General features: G+C 44.8%; 1 protein-coding gene across 6 annotated transcripts in view; it reads left to right on the top strand.

Moving 5' to 3' along the window:
• Positions 1-22,274, top strand: part of nhsl2 (NHS like 2) — a 305,225-nt gene that overhangs the window by 241,533 nt on the left and 41,418 nt on the right. For all 6 annotated transcript variants that reach the window (XM_033030593.1, XM_033030592.1, XM_033030594.1 and 3 more), the window contains exon 2: positions 14,634-14,786. In XM_033030593.1, the coding sequence (XP_032886484.1) occupies positions 14,634-14,786 (153 nt within the window). The remainder of the gene's footprint in view (positions 1-14,633; positions 14,787-22,274) is intronic.

Genomic DNA, 22,274 nt, shown 5'->3' with positions numbered 1-22,274 from the left:
TCTCACTGACTCACCCATCCAATCCCTCCAGAACGACCATACTTTGGGTGAGGGTACACAAAATTGCTGGGGGAACTCAGCGGGTGCAGCAGCATCTATGGAGCGAAGGAAATAGGCGACGTTTCGGGCCGAAACCCTTCTTCAGACTGATAGGGGGTGGGGGAAAGAAAGAAGGACAAAGGGAGGAGGAGGAGGAGCCCGAGGGCGGGCGGATGGGAGGAGACAGCTAGAGGGTGAAGGAAGGGGAGGGGACAGCACGGGCTAGCCAAATTGGGAGAATTCAATGTTGATGCCAAGGGGACGCAAGGACCCCAGACGGAATATGAGGTGCTGTTCCTCCAATTTCCGCTGGTGCTCACTCTGGCAATGGAGGAGACCCAGGACAGAGAGGTCGGATTGGGAATGGGAGGGGGAGTCTGGCGCGTCGATCTCTACAAAGCTGAGGCCACGCGCCAACTCTCGGACACCTCCTCCTACTTACCCTTGGACCATGACCCCACTGACGAGCACCAGGCCACCATTTCTAGCACCATCACCGACTTCATCAATTCCCACGCCCTACCTGACCAAGCCTCCAAACTCATCGTTCCCCAGCCCCGCACGGCCCGTTTTTACCTTCTCCCCAAAATCCACAAACCCGGCTCTCCCGGCAGACCCATTGTCTCTGCGTGTTCGTGCCCCACCGAACTCATCTCCACATACCTTGACTCCATCCTATCCCCCTTGGTCAAATCCCTCCCCACCTATGTTCTAGACACCTTAGACACTCTCCGCCGCCTCCACGCATTCCACTCTCTGGGCCCTCACCCCCTCATCTTCACCATGGATGTCCGGTCACTCTACACCTCCATCCCCCACCAGGATGGCCTCAGAGCCCTCCGGTTCTTCCTCGACCAGAGGAGCAACCTATACCCAGCCACTGACACTCTCCTCCGCTTAGCGGAGTTGGTCCTCACCCTCAATAACTTTATATTTGACTCCTCCCATTTCCTCCAAACACAAGGCGTAGCTATGGGCACACGCATGGGCCCCAGCTACGCCTGCCTCTTTGTCGGGTACGTTGAACAATCCTTGTTCAATGCGTACCAGGGCCCCATCCCCGACCTCTACCTCCGCTACATTGACGACTGCTTTGGTGCCACCTCCTGCACCCACACACAACTGACTGACTTCATCCACTTCACCACCAACTTCCATCCGGCACTCCAATACACCTGGACGATTTCAGACACTTCCCTACCATTCCTTGACCTCACCATCTCCATCGCAGGGGACAGACTCCTGACCGACATACATTATAAACCCACTGACTCACATGGCTATCTGGACTACACGTCTTCCCACCCTGCCCCCTGTAAAGACTCCATCCCCTACTCCCAATTCCTCCGCCTACGCCGCATCTGTTCCCAGGATGAGACATTTCATACCAGGGCATCGGAAATGTCCTCGTTCTTCAGGGAACGGGGATTCCCCTCCGCCACCATAGATGAGGCTCACACCAGGGTCTCATCCATACCCCGTAACGCTGCTCTCTCTCCCCATCCCCGCACACGCAACAAGGGCAGAGTCCCTCTGGTCCTCACCTTTCACCCCACCAGCCGGCAAATACAACACATAATCCTCCGCCATTTCCGCCACCTCCAACGTGACCCCACCACTCGCCACATCTTCCCATCTCCCCCCATGTCTGCCTTCCGCAAAGACCGCTCCCTCTGCAACTCCCTCGTCAATTCTTCACTTCCCTCCCGCACCACCCCCTCCCCGGGCACTTTCCGTTGCAACCGCAAGAAATGCAACACCTGTCCCTTCACCTCCCCCCTCGACTCCATTCAAGGTCCCAAGCAGTCGTTCCAGGTGCGACAAAGGTTCACCTGTATCTCCTCCAACCTCATCTACTGCATCCGCTGCTCTAGATGTCAGCTGATTTACATCGGTGAGACCAAGCGTAGGTTGGGCGACCGTTTCGCCGAACACCTCCGCTCAGTCCGCAATAACCTACCTGATCTCCCGGTGGCTCAGCACTTCAACTCCCCCTCCCATTCCCAATCCGACCTCTCTGTCCTGGGTCTCCTCCATTGCCAGAGTGAGCACCAGCGGAAATTGGAGGAACAGCACCTCATATTCCGTCTGGGGTCCTTGCGTCCCCTTGGCATCAACATTGAATTCTCCCAATTTGGCTAGCCCGTGCTGTCCCCTCCCCTTCCTTCACCCTCTAGCTGTCTCCTCCCATCCGCCCGCCCTCGGGCTCCTCCTCCTCCTCCCTTTGTCCTTCTTTCTTTCCCCACCCCCTATCAGTCTGAAGAAGGGTTTCGGCCCGAAACGTCGCCTATTTCCTTCGCTCCATAGATGCTGCTGCACCCGCTGAGTTCCCCCAGCAATTTTGTGTACCTTCGATATTCCAGCATCTGCAGTTCCCTTTTGAATACTTTGGGTGAGGCTGTTTCCCTGAGTGCTCTGCACTGTGTGTAATGGAAACGCCATTCTGTATGGAAGTTGCAAGAATGCCTTAATGAATGAATGAATGAATGAATGAATGAATGAATGAATGAATGAATGAATGAATGAATGAATGAATGAATGAATGAATGAATGAATGAATGAATGAGTGAATGAATGAATGAAAACTTTATTGTCATTCAGATATACACCTAGACACAGTGCACCTTGAACGAAATTTCGTTGCATTTGACTCTCCAATCAGGTAAATAGTAAAAGTAAAAGTGCTAGGTGCGTCCATAAAAATGCCTCATGTGCATGGTTCTGTAAAATAAATATATATAAAAAGTTTTTTTTTAAAAAGTGTCGATATTTTAAAAGTTCTAGCCTCGGTTTTGTTGATTGTTCAGTAATCTTATGGCCTGGGGGATGAAGCTGTTGCAGAACCTGGTTGTCCCGCTCTTCATGCTGCGGTACCTCCTCCCAGAGTTAAGCAGTATAAACAGTCCGAATTGTGGGTGTGTAGGGGCTCTGGTAATGCCCTTAGCTCTAATCAGACAGCGCTTGTACCCCATGTCCATGATTGAAGGAAGAGAAGTCCCAATGATTTTTTCCGCTGTCCTCACCACTCTCTGAAGGCACTTCCAGTCCGCAGCTGTACAGCTGCCGCACCACGTAGAGATGCAGCTGGTCATGACCGACTCAATTGTGCTTCTGTAGAAGGTGGCGAGGATGGGAGGGTGGAGGTGTAAACTTCTCAACCTGCGGAGGAAGTACAACCGCTGCTGTGCCCGTTTTGCCAGAGATGTAATGTTTGTGGACCAGTTTAAGGTGTCCGTTATATGCACCCCCAGGAACTTGATCTTTTTCACCTGCTCCACTGCTGAGTTGGTTGATGCAAAGTGGAGTGTGACTGGGCTGAATTTTCCTTCTGAAATCGACGACAATCTCCTTGGTTTTGTTCACATTTAGGAGAAGGTTGTTCCTGCTGCACCAGCTCACGAGCTGTTCCACCTCCTCTCTATATGCCTGGTCGTCGTTATTGCGGATGAGGCCCACTACTGTTGTGTCATCCGCGTATTTGATGATATGGTTAGTAGTGGACCTGGCGACACAGTCATGTGTCATCAATGTGAAGAGCAGCGGACTCAGGACACAGCCCTGAGGGGATCCGGTGCTCAGTGTGATGACCGAGGGGGTGTTCTTCCCCACCCGCACAGACTGGGGTCTTTCAGAAAGGAAATCCAGGATCCAGTTGCATAGTATGGTATTGAAACCTAGGGGTGCCAGTTTGCTCACCAGATGCTGGGGGATTATCATGTTAAATGCTGAGCTGAAGCCTCAGACATGACAACGTTTCCATAACCAGGCTATGATCAAAACAGTCTTTGGTGCACTTGCAACCTCTGATCACTATCAAAGATGCTGATAAATTTCTGTGGTTGATATGATGCAGAGAGTAGTTAAAATATTCAGTTGCAGAAGGTCATTTGCTCCAGAGAGAGTGTTGATGAAGCCAGAGTTGCTAAGCAGCAGAAAATTGTGATAATAATGCCAAATATAAAATGATTATCTCCACTTCACACCTTTTCCCATTCCTCCATCACTCATATGTCACTGAACAAGAACTCAACAACATTGGTTTGGTCCTAAGCAAAACAAAAGTAGCAGAGCTGAAGGAACAGCAGTCAGGCAGCATCTGTGAAGGAAAAAGGAAGGTCTAGATGAAGTATTTCAACCTGAAACATCGAGTATCTATTTCCCCCCACAGATTTATTTCCCCCCACAGCCTGACCCACTGAGTTTCACCAGCTGTTCAGTTTTTTGATATAGATTCAAGCATCTACAGTCTCTTGTTTATCAGTCATATTTGACTGCTCTTGAAGGGAGCATATCCCTGGTGACCACTGGCTTGGCTCAACCTCTTTATCGGAGTAACGTTAGTTGGGGTTTGAGCGGAGGGGGAGCAGCACTAACACCAAGTGACACACCCTTCCCTTCTGAAAGCAAGATTAAGCAGTTAGATCCTCTTTTGCTTGAGCGGTGAAGAATATTTCTTTACATTTTTCTAATTATTGCAAGACCTTCAGGAAATAGCAGATGTTTGAGTAACAAAACCACTCGCCTCTCCAACAGATATTTCACTGCACTTAAACCATATGCTCTCAAACATAACTGACTGAGTTAAAGGCAGTATGAGTGCAGTTTGTTCTGGTGTTTACTGATGAGCTTGATTGATACAACGTGGGCCGAGTGAGTAGAAGTGGTTTACTGAATTGGTTCGCAATGGAGGTTAGTGTCGTAGAAAATTGGTTGTGTTGCAGGCTGCCCAATTGTGGCAATGTAGTTGTTCCATGTGCTTTCATGTCCTATTTTTATTTTATTTATTCTTAATCTGTTGACAGGATGTGCTTTGTAAGGGAGGTAACCGAGACATTGCAATTTAAAGGCCATTTCAATTTTAAATACACTTTTCACAATTACTTCAACACCTTTTTAAATGATATTGTTGGACGGATATAGATTGCAAAAGAAACATCCGCAACAGTAAATGTTCCATAAACTGGAAGAAGGAATCTGGGCAGTAGAGTGCATTTATTATTCCATCTCCTGGCATAAACACAAGGTATTTATTATCTACCTTTCTTCGCCTAGGGGAAGAACAAGCTGATAGTTTATTTTGATGAACACAGATGAGGGAAATACGATTAATGTGGTTTATATAGACGTCCAAAATGCATTTGATAAACAATCACGCAAGAGGTTTGTGATCAACATTTAGAGCCATGGGATAATAAAGGTTGCAGCAGTACGTGTAGAATAAGTAATACAAAACAATGTCATAATAAAGGGTTATTTTACAGACTGAAGGGAAATAAGATACGCTTTGTGTGATTTGTATGTTTGCAGAAAACATGTAGTTGTACTGATCTACGAGGGGGATAGTTAGAGTTTTCACGGAATTGTAGACTAGCTGATTAAATTAATGGATTGGTGACAGATGAAATTTAAAATGCTGAGACGTACAGTGCTTTTTGGTAGAAGAGAGAAGGCACAGGATAAACCAGATAATCTAAAAGTTGTACAAAGAGAGATCTTGTAATAAATTGATATAGTTTTGACGGTGGCAGGGAAAGTTGAAAAAATGGCTGAAAATGTATCGGGATCCTGAGCCTTTTAATTAGAGGAGTGCAAAACAAAGCCTTGGCTATATAAATAGAGGAGAAAAACAATTCTGGAGGAACTCGGGCGGTCAAACAGTGAAACAGCGAAACTATGAAGACGGAGGGCTTGTTGATGTTTTGGGTCGAGGCTGTGCCTTAGGATGCAAGGGCAGAGTGGCGGTAGGCAGTATAAAGAGATAATGAGTGGCGGTGCTGGCTCGAAGGGCCAAATGGCCTCCTCCTGCATCTATTTTCTATTTTCTATAAGGGGGAGTGCTGAAACACAAACTGGTAGGTAATAGGCAGAATAGATGAGGAAGAGGATGATAGGTTTAAGATGAGGGAGGAAAGATTTAATAGGAACCTGAGGGGTAACCTGTTTACACAAAAGATGGTGCGTGTATGGAACAAGCTGCTGGAAGAGGTTGTTACGGCAGGTACTATCACAACATTTAAGATTCATTTAGACAGGTACATGGATAGGACAGGTTCAGAGGGATATGGGCCAAATGTAGGCAGGTGGGACTCATGTAGATGGGACATGTTAGTCAGTGTGGGTAAGTTGAGCCGAAGGGCATGTTTCCATGCTGTATGGCTCTATGACTGGATCATGGGCAGATGAAGCCTAGGACTATAACATTGAGTGTTCATACCACTGGGCTGTAGATGACCAAGGCTGAAAATGAGGTTTGATTCAATTTTCCAAGTTCAAGTAACCTGCAACACCTGTGTTCATTTCTCTCCCTGATACCCAGGTTCTTTCAAACTCCCTCCTTTTGAGCTTCCTAATGGGCCTGTCCCAATCAGGCGATTTTTCAGGTGACTGTCTAGTCGTAGCAGGTCGCTGAAAAACCGACCACTGGAACGGCGACTGGAACAGTGACTGTCAGAGTGGATCACACACATACATGCACACATCGCTTCCTTCACCAGCCAGTTAAGCAGGCAGGTGGCAGGGCAAGCGGGGGGAGCGCTGTCTGAGTGAAATTCACACGGTGCAAAACCAATGTGATACAGACACACACCACGATGAACAGGAAGGTTCCACTCTGACAGTCGCCGGTTTTTCAGCGACCTGCTACAACTTGACAATGGCCAGCAGTTGCCTGAAAAATTGTCGGTGGGACAGGCCCATAAGATGTCTCTTCAGCAGGACAATCAGATTTGTAAACACACTTTGTTCAGTTATGTCTTCTGTTAGTAGGTAAACCAAAACGATAATTTGATCTATTAGACTGACTGCCTACACAATGTTGAAGATAGAAAGATGACTGGATTATTGGTTGATTTCCTAGAATTGAAATTAGCTAGCTTTTTTTACTGAGTTGTCTAACGTTGCATTGAACAATGCATTAAATAAATTGAATCTTCTAATTCTGTACACATCTTAAACTATTCCAAGGATCAGTAATGGGGTTGAATACCAACACATAATGCTTGAACTAAATATTGTCTGTTGGAATTCAAGACTCTTTTTATGCAATAATCTGGCTTCACTAACAGATAAAACCATCACTCATTATGTAAGTGAAACATGAGGCAGCAAGATTGCAAAGGCAGCTTTGTGTGGAATTAATTCTGAAAGGAACAGATCATCAGGATTCTGAAGTATCAAAATTGGGCCAAAGTTTGGAGGATAAATCTTCATAAGAGTATTTGATATGAGAATCATCTAGGTCTCAGTACAGCTGAGCATCAGCCTGGGTGGTCAGAGTGAGATGAGTTACAAATTGTAAAATAACATTTACAATTGTTGTGTCCACGGTGGCGCAGTGGTAGAGTTGCTGCCTTACAGCACTTGCAGCGCTGGAGACTCAGGTTCGATCCGACTGCGGGTGCTGTCTGTACGGAGTTTGTACATTCTCCCTGTGACCACGTTGGGTTTTTTCCGAGATCTTCGGTTTCCTTTCACACTCCAAAGTAGGTTAATTGGCTTATGTAAGTGTAAATTGTCCCTAGTGTGTGCTGTATAGTGTTAATTAATATGTGCGGGGATTGCTGGTCGGTGTGCACTCAGTGGGCCAAAGGGCCTGTTTCCATCTTGTATCTCTAAACTAAACTAAACTTATCAAACTTTAAGACCAATAACTATTTTGCTGATGACTAGTTTTACCTTCTTTAATAAAATTATTTATTTCTGAGGTGAGGTCTTATTTGTCATTGTAGAGTTGAATGTGCCAAAGATGGTAAATTACATGGAATCATCGTATTGCATTAGAGGCACTAGAGAAACGTACTGTGCCTGCTCAGAGAATCAGGCCCCCCCCCCCCCCCCCCCCCCCCCCCCCCCCCCCCCCCCGACATCAGTCTGAAGAAGAGTCTCGACCCGAAACGTTGCCTATTCCTTCTCTCCATAGATGCTTCCTCATCCGCTGATTTCTCCAACATTTTTGTCTACCTCCAAATTTGACTGTGTTATTGGCCTTTGACTTCTCCCCATCACTGACATTTGCTACTCTTTTGTCTGTGTTAGCTCTGTAAGCCATTCCTCTGTGAAATGTGAGTGTGGGAAGGCTTGAAGTTGCAGAATTTAAAATAATGTTTATGAAAATGTGAATCTATTGATGATGAATGTCAGATGGGTTGAAGTTAGATGTCGAGGTAGTGAGCATCTTGAATGGTTCAACGGCCACGGATTAAAGATTCTATTTAAGCCACATATTTTATAAGACAATGATACTAAAAGCTACGTATTTACCAGCTGTAAAACACAAATAAAGGCAACTGAATAGCCTTAATGAAAAAAAAAAATATGAAGGTGAAGAAGATTCATCTTGATAATGGTTTGCTTCGTAGTTGCCCATGAGTTGTACTCAAGTTCCTAGAGTTATCCAGCATGGAAACAGACGCTTCGGCCCAACTTGCCCGCGCCGACCAACATGCCCCATTTACACTAGTTCCACCTGGCTGTGTGTGGCCCACATCACTCTAAACCTATCCAATCCTTGTACCTGTCCAAATGTTTTTTAAACATTGTGATAGTCTGCCTCAACTACCTCCTCTGGCAGCTTATTCCATATGCCTACTACCCTTTAGGTTAAAAAGTAGCCCCTCAGATTATTATTAAATCATTTCCACTCTCCTTAAACCTATGTCCTCTGGTTCTTGATTCCCATACTCTGGGTAAAAGACTGTGCATTTACCCTGATTATTCCTCTCATAATCTTGTACACTATAAGATCCTGTCTAACATTTAGGTTTAGGGGTTTCCACTCTGCTCAATTTCTCAGGAACTTAGGATCGCACGGTGGCGCAGCGGTAGAGTTGCTGCCTTACAGCGCTTTCAGCGCCAGAGACCCGGGTTCGATCCTGACTACAGGTGCTGTCTGTACCTTCTCCCCGTGACCTGCGTTGGTTTTCTCCGAGACCCTCGGTTTCCTCCCACACTCCAAAGACGTACAGGTTTGTAGGTTAATTGGCTTTCTATGTAAATTGTAAATGTAAATTGTCCTCAGTGTGAATAGGATAGTGTTAGTGTGTAGGGATCGCTGCTCAGCTTGGACTCGGTGGGCCGAAGGGCCTGTTTCCATGCTGTATCTCTAAACCTAAAACTATAAACTAAAATCTTTGATGCTGTTAAACGACAGGCCCTTTGGGATTCACGACTTAGCCACAATGAATAATGGCAAGGTTGGCCAGCAGCTATCAAGGCTACTCAGTTGTACCCCTGATTTCATGTTGATGTTGCATGCTTTCCTTCCTGAGGCACTCCTCTGCCTTGGATGACCACAGTGAAAAACTTGGCAAGTTTGTGCTATTCGTTCAGCCTATAAATTTGGTTTAAGCGCCATCTAATCCAGTCGCTTTTTGTCTTCTGTGACAGCAATGGTTTTGTGGGCTCCCCCCTCACTATGCCTTGGGAGGGAAGGTGTTATTCTGGAAGACTATTGTTCAGTCTTAAGGGCCTGTCCCACTTACGTGTCCTTGGCACGCAAATTACGCCACCTCGTGTAATCGTATCGTATGGCCGTGCGGGGTCGGTCCCACTGAGAAGCGCGGAACGGTATGTAGTGCGTGGGGCTCCGAAATCTTCGCGCGCCAATGGCCTGTCGCGTAACTGACGGACAAAGTAGGACAGGCCCAAGACCCTGGCGCGACGCAACGTCTCACCTTCAACAGCAGCAGAAGCAGGCAAACGATAGCCAAACTCAGCCTGGGGCTCATGGCCATTGCGGTCCGGATCTGCCCCCACTTCTACTCCCACAGCGGGGCCAAGAAAATTGAAGATGGACACAGGAGTAACTCAGCGGTACCGGCAGACCCTTCTTTTCAGACTGAAGAAGAGTCACGACACGAAACGTCACCCATTGCTTCTCTCCAGAGATGCTGCCGGTCCCGCTGAGTTACTCCAGCTTTGTGTCCATCATCAAATGACGTCACGCGCACCAGACGGCTGTTCGCGGGACCGTCACGGCTCAACGCGACCACGAGGTGGCGTAATTTGCGTGCCAAGGACACGTAAGTGGGACAGGCCCTTTAGACAGCATTCCTCTACATTAGCAGAATTTCAAAAGCAGTGCTGAACATCAAAATGGGAACAGCTTATTTCTTTCAATTTGAGCAAGTTAGGCGATTAAAAGGAGAGAGTAAAGTTTAAAAGGGCATTTCTGGCAGACGAGTGTCAAATGGGAAGCAGCTGGAGAACAAAAATTCAGAAGGAAGGAGGAAATGGAAGTGTGATCAGCAAATTAGTAACAGCATCAGGAAGAAGATTGTGAGGAAGTGGTGTGATAACATAAATAGCAGAATTAAAGTCCATTTCAATGAACTCTACCCTTCTTTATCTGGGAGCATTGGGGGAAGAAATGTAGATTTTCTGTTCAAAAATACAAGCAGACTTCTAAACCTACAATATAACTTGTGGCTCATTATGTATGTAAGTAGGGTATAAGTCAGGAGGTGTTTTTGTTGTAAGATGTTTACAGAGAACAGAGATACAGTATGTTAAGAAAAGATGCAGAGTCAAGAGTGAAGAGAGTCAAGAGTGTTTTACTGTCATATGTCCCAGATAGAACAATGAAACAGAGCAGACTGTTCTGCAGAAAGCTGGTAGGAAAGGTTATGGGCACATGGGGAATATAAATTTCAGCACACTGTACACATAGAGGAGGTGAGAATAGGAATTTGCAAGCAGGGAGGAGTTGATGTAAGTCAGCCAGAGGCTTCTGAAATAAATGCTGGTTGCCATAGTTGATGAGTTGGACGAATGAGTCGAATGGGCAACAGGTTTCGTACAGAACAGGAATCACCATTCTTCAAAATGCCTCTGGATTTCCTGAACTTATAAATAGCTCCTCCAGCTGCAAGTCCTTCTGTGATCTTTCTTCATAGGATGGTGAGTTTCCACACAGCTGAAACAATGCACATTGAGGCAACATTGAGGAGAGTTTTTGCAGGGGATAGGAAAAGATCTAACGGGATGGGTGGAAAGAAGGAACAGCAACCATAACAGAGGATTCTTAACAATAATCAACTTTTTATCAAATAGGCAAAAGGACTGTATGAAGGCCACTGGAGTTGATAGAGCTAACCCCAGCACTATTTTCCACTAGGAAGGTGAGGGGAAGGGTGGAGAGGAAATTGACTCCCAACCCCGATTGATCAAATAAAGGAACAGCAGCCGGCAAAGATAAATACTGTCTCAGGAATGTTATAGTTAGATATCAGCATAAAATGACAGGCTGGTTGAAAAGAGGATGCAAATTCATTGTAAGCCACAGAAATATTGGTTAAGACTTAAGGAGAATTTACTGTTCCCTAATAGCCCTTCGAGGTCTGAGCATACTAAAAGCATGTTCATTAAACATGTCTTATGAAGATCAGTATTTCTTCTTATGTAGTTCATACTTAGTGCTGCCCTCGAGAGTCAGTTTCGGTATTGGAGTCGGGTTGAACCCAATCTTCAGACATGAGATGTGGTTGAGGCGACCAGATTGGCATTATACAACTACTATCCATTTTTTATGTTCCCAGCAACAAGCCAGAAGCACCAGAAATCAGAAAATCCTATGATTCTCTGTGTGAGGGTACCCGCCATTTCCTGATAGGCAAGGCTAGTACCGTAGTTAAGACAGTGCCAAGAAAATACATACAAATAAAATGACAGAAATGTAAGCTTGTTTGTTGAATGCTTTGTTAGAATCCTCACATGAAAATGAATCCTCTGGTTTTCTATTTAACTTCTTCAAAAACTTCCAAATTGACCACCTCAGCAAAAGCTTGCTTCCCTGCAAACACATATGATGGATGCTTTATGAAGTTATTAGTGCTATACAATGTGAAATCAGGCCTTACGGCCCAACTCGTCCTTACTGAACAAGTTGCCTGACCTAGCTGGTCCCTCATACTGTACCTGCAAACCTTTCCTATCCATGTAACTGTCCAAGGTGTCCTTTGAATGCCATAATTGCACCTGCAGCCGGTATTCCCAGCTGCCAGCTGACCTGACAAAGATTTCCCACACTTATTGGCTTTATTTCATATTTCCAGCAATTAACATTTCCATTTGCCGTTGAACAAAAATGACATTAAGCTACATGAGGAGTTTTTGTAAGACAGGTAACAGAACAAGCTTGGCCTATAGTTGAAGAATAAGGGGGAGGCCATTTAGAACAGAGATGAGGAAAAACATTTTCACCCAGAGAGCTGTGAATCTGTGGAATTCTCTGCCTCAGAAGGCAGTGGAGGCCAATTCTCCGGATGCTTTCAAGAGACAGTTTGATAGAGCTCTTAAAGATAGCGGAGTCAAGGGATATGGGGAGAAGGCAGGAACGGGGTCATGATTGTGGATGATCAGCCATGATCACAGTGAATGGCGGTGCTGACTCGAAGGGCCAAATGGCCTACCCCTATTGTCTATTGTCTATTGTCTAAGGAGGTTTGGGTTTCATTCGGAGCAGGAAAGAAAAGCTGTGGGATTTGGATAAGAATTCCGGAGCTTAGGATAGCTGAAACCACATATGTAAATTATTGAGTGAGTCCAGTACTCCAATGGGTCGGAATTTAAGAATGCAGAGAACTTCGAAGAATATGAATTTGAATTTGAAGATTGAGGTTGACACAACGTGCTGGAGTAACTTAGCGGGTCAGGCAGCATCACTGAACAAAAAGAATAGGTGATATTTTGGTTCAAAACCGCCTTGAGTCTGAAGAAAGGTCCAGGCTCAAAACATCACCTATCCTTTTTCTCCAGAGATGCTGCTTGACTCGCTGAGTTACTCCAGCACATTGTCTATCTTTGGTATCTTTGGTAAACCAGTATCTGCAGTTCCTTCCTATGACATTGAAGATTGAGGTGTTAATTCTGTCAGTGGATTAGCTGGTGTAGGATTGTGAGTGAGTGAGACTTGCTGCAAGTTAGAGGAGCTAACGGCACTTCTTCAGTGTCTTATATCCTGCAAAAGGTTCTTGTTCACAAGAAGATGGACAGTGTGCTGGATGGTGACTGATATATGGATGACATGAAGCATCAGCAGCTCTCAGAGATAGCGGCGTTCTTAAAAATAGAACTCTTAAAGATAGTGGAGTCAAGGGATATGGGGAGAAGGCCGGAACGGGATACTGATTGTGGATGATCAGCCATGATCACATTGAATGGCGGTGCTGGCTCAAAGGGCCGAATGGCCTACTTCTGCACCTATTGTCTATTGTCTCTGCTGGTATGTGTGAGCGGCTGTCCAGAACTGTGGGGTTAGAGCAGTTTGCTCAGAATAAGTAGCTCAGGCATGGTGGCACAGTGGTAGAGTTGCTGCCTTACAGCGCTTGCAGCGCCAGAGACCTGGGTTCGATCCCGTTTACGGGTGCTGTCTGTACAGAGTTCATACGTTCTCACGTGACCGCGTAGGTTTTCTTCAAGATCTTCGTTTCTCCTCCCACACCCCAAAGATGTACCATACAGGTTTGTAGGTAAAATTAGGTTGGTAAATGTAAAAATTGTCCCTAGTTTGTGTAGGATAGTGCTAGTGTACGGGGTGATCACTGATTGCCATGGACTCGGTGGGCCGAATGACCTGTTTCCACGCTGCATCTCTAAAGTCGAATGCCTAAAGGAAAGAGCTCCCAATGTTTTAGCACAACTGCACAGTCCTGCCAACCTGGGCGACTGCTGCAATCAGAGGTACAAATCCAGGAGTCTGAAAACCATGATTTCCAGGTTCTAGAACCGCTTCTTCCCAAATTCTACAACACTGCACAACACCAACCATTACACCAGACCTCGTGTTGGCTGCAATACAGACTTGGGTTTTGGACTGTTATGGTCTGATTACACTGCCTGCTTCCGAACAGAGCTACTCTTCAAATGTGTTATTAGCTGAGTAGAGGTCCAAACCATCCTGAGATCATAAGCATTAGCACTGTCGGCTTTTGCCCTCCTGTTAAGGCTTTTGTGATAGGTAGGGTTTAGGATTATGTTATTCCAGGCTCGTGTGGTGCCAGCGCTAATCATGGAAAAATAAAATACTTGCTCATTGATCCGTTTGATCAAAAGAAATTGTCTCAATTAATTATTTAACAAAACACCTCTCGGCTTTTTGAATTGACAGCCTTCTCAGAGGTTCCAGCAGCCGTTTTGGCCAGTTTTTGCCAGTCTTGGTATGTGAGCGGACGTGTCATTCGCCTGTTCTTCACAGACAAGATAAAGATCTGTGTCTGCAGGGCCTTCAAAAGAAGTAAGTGGATATTTTATTGCCGAGTGACCTTGCTTGCCTGCTGCTGGGAGTCTTGCTTCTTTTGTGGCAATTGACTGCTTGTGCAGAGTGACCTGTCTTGGAGGGCCAGTGCTTTAATTGCCCTTTTGATTGATACAGAGGTCCAATGGCCACTCAAGTTACTGTCCACAACAGGGATCAAAAATGTGTTCAAGTAACAGACCAGTTAAAGTTGACATACTAATCGAAGCTCCGCACTGACTTTCTGTCACACTTACATTTGAACTTCAGCTGCGGCCCTTAAATCCTCCACCAAAACCTGCCTCGCGTTATAATTCTTTGTCTCGTATTCAGTGTGCAATTATTGATTCATTTTTAACTTCAGGTGGATCGAACTTGGATCAGGAGAGCAAGAGGACGGCCCACTTCAAGTCGTCATGGCAACAGAATATAAATGTGTTCGACTCCTCATCCAGACCACCCTGCGTGGAGGAATTGCACCAAGAGGCCCAGCTGAACCTGCAGTCTTTGCTCCAAGGTACAGGCAGACTTCTGAAATGTATTTGCATGATTTGCGATTGATAAGGTCACTTGTAGGTTGGCCATGTGAATTGTAATCAGGAAGTGAGCGTGCGGTTCTGTATTATTGGCAGCAGCAGTAGCCATCATGTCTTTGTGACCTCTTGTTTTTGTTTCGTCCTCTCATGAAGGTGCAGTGTATTTATTGGTGGCAATCTCTCGTACCTTATAAAAATGACCACTCTTAATCTCTGAGCCTCAGCAGTGAGTTTAATAGCAAAAACCATTCAAGCTATTTGGAGCATCTATTGGGCCTGTCCCACATAAGCGACTTTTTCGGCAACTGCCAGCACCCGTCATAGGTCGTTGCAGGACCCCGAAAATTTTCAACATGTTGAAAATCCAGCGGCGACCAGAAAGACGCTACGACTCTTTGGGGAACTGAGGAGACTACTCACGACCATACAGGTGACACCCTGGCGACATGTCGCGGGATGAAGCCTGTACGGTCGTGAGTAGTCGCCCAAAGAGTCGTACCTTGTTCTGGTCAGCGCTACACATTAGGGACAATTTACAATTTTACCAAAGACAATTAAACTACAAACTTGTATGCCTTTGGAGTGTGGGTGGAAACCGGAGCATCCGCAGAAAACCCACACGGTTACAGGGAGAACGTACAAACTCTGTACAGACAGCACCCATTGTCAGGATCTAGCCTGGTTCTCTGGTGCTGTGAGGCAGCAACTCTACCGCTGCGCCACTGTGCCGCACTCTGGTTAGTGGAGATATAAAACTAAAAGCTGGGCTTAAATTAAATCTGGTTATTGAGAGGGATGGGGAGGTATAGTGAAGATGAATATGATATTAATTACGTCATTTTCAATGTAATTTTGACATAAATTATATGGCAGAATCCAAATGTCCACCAAGCATATATCCAGATTGAGCCACTTCAACATTAGTAACATATTACATTGAGCAATGTTATTCTTAAAGCACTTAAATCACAGGCATTAATCCATTGCAAATAAACACACTAAAACCTCTGCTACAGTTATAGTGAGAGGAATGTGGTAGGCATGCTAAGCATTCAAGGGCATTTTTCACTTAACTCAGTTTCTTCCCTCACAGGTGTTACTGGTCCATCAATCTAATTAAAAGTTATTGCATTGGAATTCTGGTTGGCAGCTTGTTCAGCTGCAGTGAATTGTGTGTTCTGAAATCTGCGCCTTTGTGAAGCAGAACGTTATGTAAACATGGAGCAGAGTGGCTGCCTGCTTAGCAAAGTGGTCAGACCAAGCGATGCAACTACAGGCAGAGAGATCACCATCTGCCAAAAAGCATGGGTGTAAAGGCCTGCATGGAGTATAAGGTGGAGAGCCTGGTAGATTATTTTAGGGAGGGAATATAAAAACATGGAATCTGGACAACATGCCATCAGTGGTGGCGGAAAGGTAGTTAAGAGCAGGGTCAGATGATCTTCACACTGTGTTTTTGATTTTCTGCTTTTGGATTGAATTCTGTTTTTAATTTGTGTCTCTGTGATGTCTTTATTACTTGTTATATTCCGATTATATGTTATTCCGATTACTATGTAAGGTGTCCTTGAGATGTCTGAAAGGCGCCCATTAAATAAAATTTATTATTATTATTATTATCCAAGGGTTTTTGAGACGAGTCATGGTTAGGGGGTGGTTTTGGACTGCATAAACGCTACCAAGAAGGGAAGCAAGATTTATGGCGGCACGATGGCGCAGCGGTAGAGTTGCTGCCTAAAGGGCTTGTCCCACTTGGGCGATTTTTCAGCGGGCTGCCGGCGACTGTCAAGTTCGCAGCAATCGCTGAAAAAAGCGGGAACTGGAACAGCGAGTGTCAGAGTGGAACGCACACACACACACACAAACACATCACAAAGGCGGGGACCAGGGAAAGCGGGGGAGCACTGTCTGAAATTCACACGGTGCAAAGCCACGGTGATACAGACACACACCGCGATGAACAGGAAGGTTAAGACGGCTAGCACAGTGTACAGTAAGTCCTTTAAAACAGGGGGGATAGGAGAAGGGAGGAGAAGTGGTGGGGGAGGGGGAGAAGGGCGGAGAGGAGGGGGGGGGGGGGGGGGAGAAGGGGGGAGAAGGAGTGGTGACACTTTTAAGAAGCCAGACAACTTTTAATAAACCAGAGATACAGAGCTGTGAAGTTTGGTGGGCATTTAACATTACCGGTAGGTTATCCTTGGTTCTGAAAACTCCTGCTTTTTTATCCTCAATGAGCCAATGAAAATGCCCGGTCAGCAATGGTGATTAACTAAAACTACCTACGACTACCTCGACTACCCATAACTAAATGGCGACTCCACTACCACTGGACCTACGACTACAGGATTATCGATTTTCTCCATGGCGACCAATGTTGAAAATTTTTTGTTGACCATACTGAGGCCGCGACTAGTTCCCAGAATGCGGAATTTTATGATTGAAAGCTTTGAAAGAATAGGAGTCGCGATAGGTTTGCAAGGGCAGGAGTGATGTTCAGGAATATCTTTACTTTACTGTACTTTACCCATCAGGAATTGACCTGCATGACCGGAATCCTATCTCAGTAATGGAACACTTGCACTACCATAGACACCTTTCCTAATTAGATTTTGCAATAATATTTTGTCTTTGCACAGTCTCTTTACTTTCAATTTCTTGTATAATATATGTTTTGTGTAATGTCTGAATCTATGTACTGCTGCAAATAAGATTTGCATTGTTCCTATACCTCATTGTCCTTATGCGTATGATCTGACTTACATTTTGTGTGATGCACCTCCCGGGCCCATTCAGACTCAAGCTTCGAATGTAAATAGATGCAGATGTGGTGTACACAAGCCTCAAACTTAAAGCTGAACTGCATGAGTCCAAAGATAATATTGCTTGGCCATTTTTTTTTTCACTCCTCCTGTTTTGTGCCCTTGGACTCAAGGGCACACAAATGATTAAAGTAATTTTCTACCAGCTCTCATCTTGTGCTCAGCCCTGCTCCAGACGGCTATGAACTGACACTGCAGGGCTGCAAACTCTCACGCATTGCACGTGAGACACGCATTTTACAAAATTCTCCCGCTGAGCATCTAAAATGAGTATGGCACCCCTGGTTTAAAGTGAGAGAGGAACAATTTATTAGGAACTTGAGGGACAACATTTTCACGCAGCGGATGGTGGGTATGTGGAACGAGCTGCCAGGGAAAGTAGGAAGGTAACATGACAGCATTTAAAAGACATCTGGACAGGTACGTGAACAGGAAAGGTTTAAAAGGATATGAGCCAAATGCGGATAAATGGGACTAGTTTAGATGAGCATCTTGATCTGCATGGACAAGTTGGGACGAAGGCCTGTTTCCATGCTGTAAGACTATGACACATTGTAGAAAGGGTGCAATTGCTCTGGAGAGGATCCAGGGGCAATTTATGAAGATGTTGGCTGGGCTGGATTTTTTTTTTCACTGTGAAGAAAGATTTGGTAACTTGGATTGTATTCTCTGCAACAACGGAGGTAAAGAAAATACTTAGTTGAGGTGAACAATATTATGAGAATAGGACCTGTTTCGCTTAACAAAGAGTGTAGGAAGGAACTGCAGATGGTGGTTTAAACTGAAGATGGACATTAAAAGCTGCAATAACACAGCGGGACAGGCAGCATCTCTGGAGAGAAAGAATGGGTGATGTTTCGGGTCTTCAGACTTAAGAGGTTGAAAACCAGCCATATAGATGTAAAACACAATGACTGGAGATGTGTGTTAACCAACTAGGGGCAGAAATCAGAAACATGTGTTCATCTTTATTGACGTGACACCATAATAAATATATTACAGAAAAATAATTTAATTGGGTGGCGCGGTGGCACAGCGGTAGAGTTGCTGCCTTGCAGCACCACAGACACAGACTTGACCCTGACTACGGGTGCTGTCAGTACCAAATGTGTCCATTCTCCCTATGACCACATGGGTTTTATCTGGGATCATGGGATATTCCGGTTTCTCCCACATCCGAAAGAAGTGCAGGTTTGTAGGTTAATTGGCTTCTGTAAATTGTCCCTGGCGTGTAGGATAGAACTGGTGTATGGTAGATTGCTGGTCAGTGTGGACTTGGTGGGCCGAAAGGCCTGTTTCCATATATATGTTTCACATGTATATCTTAATTTAATTGAACTTGGTTGAATATGTGACATTATTTTTGTCTTGTTTCTATAGTCAAAGGGTAAGGTTGATTAATTTATTTGTGCAGAACAATGATGGAAGTCCGACTCCCCTTGCTTTGTTTCTATTTTTTTTCTCTATATATATGCATAACAGCATGAATTATAATCTGGTTTCTTACATAAATATACTAAGGTCATTCATGTGCTACACCTGTTGATCAAAGCCTGGCTCTACTGTGGAATGTAATTAGGAATGTAATTTAGCCTAACCTTATTCATACCTAATCCAATTTAAAGCATAAATGTTGCATTCAAGTGTAAGTTAAAAGATTTGCTACAGTACACACCAAATTGCACAATTTCAAGCTGAAAAATGCAAAAGCTTCGTACCGTAGGATGGGGGACAGCCTCCCCCCCTCGGTCCCTATGCTCCTTCGCAATTTCTCACTCTCAACTCTCACCCAATGTTGACAGCCCTGTGACACAGAGGCCTTCAACTAATCTGGCAGACATGTCTCAATAATGTCATCAGACTCTTATCTGTATATTTAAATAAGACCCTGATAGCTTGGGTTAGGCATTCACCCATCCAGTGGAAAGAGGAGGTGAACTGTGAGCCTGCAATAGGAAAGCATCACAGTCAGGGGAACTAGTTTATCATCTTAAGATAGACACAAAATGCTGGAGTAACTCAGTGGGACAGGCAGCATCTCTGGAGAGAAAGAATTGGTGACGTTTCGGGTCGAGATACTTCTTCAGATAAGTTTATCATCTTAATTGCTGGTTTCCTTCAACCGAAATGAGTTAAGAATGGGGCCTCAGATTCACAAGTGAGGAATGGCATGTTGGACAAGATCTGAAAGTGCATTTGAGGCTCCTTGTACCAAACTGCAGCATATGCAAACTTCAATGAAGAGTGAAAATGTCACTGTGCATCAACATCACAAGGTCTGGCATCACACGAGCATAAACACGTTCATTGTGATTATAAACCCCATTTTCAGTTTGCAAGTATTGCTTAAGTATTTCAGTTCCTCTTTATGAATGCTCGTGGCTAATAGCATTACTACCACACGTCACTGGTCATTCTTTAATATCTCTTCCTAGTATATTGCCTTCATGATTATCACGAGTAGAGATTATCTGATCATTATGCCATTGGTGCGTGCGGGCCTCTGTGTAAAAAGTGTTGCCACGTGGCCTGGATTACAACAGTGCTCTTGAATCAGCATCACGGTGTCAAACTCAATATCACAAATAAACAGCAACAGGAGAACCATTGCAAAATCACTCCTGGTCTACATGGGATCCTGGCAACATAAATACACGTTGGATTTGCAAAAACATGGCATGCAGTTATCCACACAGCGCAGTTTCCAACAGGAGTAAAGAATGATGATATGGTGAGTGAAGGAATTTGTAAGAGGCTAATTTTCATTTTGAAATGTAATTACACTGTGCTATCTGAATTTCTTAACCTTAACCTGTGATGTAAATTGTAATGTTAGTGGGAAAGAAATTGTTTCGCAGACTTGCAGAAAGCTAGATTTGGTTACCTAAAGTTACTGCCAACTGATGCAGAATTTGGGATTATTCCTGTTATAGGTTTGTCCGTTCAGAAGTCATAGGAGCAGAATTAGGCCATTCGTCCCATTGAGTCTACTCTGCCATTCAATCATGGCTGATCTATCTTCCCCTCACAGCCCCATTCTCCTGCCTTCTCCCCATAGCCCTGGACACCATTACTAATCAAGAATGATTAAGGATTTCAGGACAATTAAGGGCAATTCATACTTCTTGGGAAACTAAGTCTATGGATTTAATAGAGGGGCAGCAGGAGTCACTGCAATGCATTAGGGAGGCTGAGATTTTCCTAGGTCAAACCTTTCTGGAATTAGTCATCCTGCACCTGTTAATAGTGCAGGATAGCAAGTGGATAACCATTCTTTAAAACTGAGGTAAATAGTCTCTTGATAAGTAAAGTGATTGACAGATTACCTCATAAATCCAGAGCTGAGATTATAATCAATTAACAAAATGTGGAAGGAACTCAATGGGTCAGGCAGCATCTGTGGAAGGAATGGACAGATGATGGTTTGGGTCAGTACTCCCTGATTGTAATCATATTAGCCATGAATTTTTGTTATAGTCAAACAGGCAGGAAGAGCTGAGTGCCCTATTCTTGCTCCCAATACATGTGTTTTTTATCTTCATATGTATGTGTCACTCTCAATCCAATTCTAGTTTAGTTCATTATTGTCATGTGTACCGAGATACAGTGAAAAGCTTTTGTTTGCATTCTATCCAGTTGTAGAAAAGACCACAAATGATTACAATCAAGCCGTCCCCTGTGGACAGATAAAGGTTAAAGGATGCAACATTTAGATTAAGTCCGATAAAGATAGCTCAGTCTCCAAAGAGGTAGATGGGAGGTCAGGGTCACACTCGAGCTGATGAGAGGACCGTTCAGTTGCCTGATAACAGCTGGGAAGAAACTGTCGCTGAATCTGCGTTGTTAAATTGCTATACCTCTTGCCTAATGGGAGAGGGGAGAAGAGGGAGTGACCAGGGTGAGACTGGTCCTTGGTTATGCTGTTGGCCTTGCTGAAGCAGCGTGAAGTATAGGTAGAGTCGATGATAGGGAGGTTAGTTTGCGTGATGGTCCGGGCTACGTCCACTACTCTCTGTAATTTCTTGCTGTCTTGGATGGAGCTGTTCCCAAATCAGGCCGTGATACATCCCGATAAAATGCTTTTTACAGTGCAATCTGTAGAGGTTGTTGAAGGTTGTTGGGGACATGCCAAACTTCCTAAGACTTCTAAGGAAGTAAAAGTCTTCTCACCTACAGAATCTGACGCATTGGTTAAGGGGAATGCTGCAGTGCTGGAGAGAGATGGTGTCAAATGGTCAAGGGCAGGATCTATTTGGTTGCAGTTAAGAATCAACTGAAATGCTATTGAGGTTTTTCAATAGGCTGCTAGAAAGTAGGAAAGAAATAGAAGAACGTATTGAAGGCAATTTACATGTGATGCAAAAGCCAAAAATTAATGGTAATGCGGCTTTTTCACGGGCGACTTGACGCAAGAGTTAACCAGAGTTTAACATCGTGGGAACCTCGTGCGATAACAGTACGGCATTCGTGGACCACCGTGGACCACCGTGGCGCTAACGGCAGGTAATCGTGTAACTTGGTGACTCGGGAGAAAATTCAAGAAAGTTTGAATTTCTCCAAGAGTGACTTGTACACTTGTGGTTGAGCATTGCAACATTATATGAACAAGTGGCCAGTGCGATATCCGTGCGATATCCGTATTAACTCTTG

Source organism: Amblyraja radiata, chromosome 12 (assembly GCF_010909765.2).
Source record: "Amblyraja radiata isolate CabotCenter1 chromosome 12, sAmbRad1.1.pri, whole genome shotgun sequence".
NCBI lineage: Eukaryota > Metazoa > Chordata > Chondrichthyes > Rajiformes > Rajidae > Amblyraja > Amblyraja radiata.
Note: the sequence above shows the minus strand (reverse complement) of the source record. Positions and strands in the feature narration are given on the sequence as shown.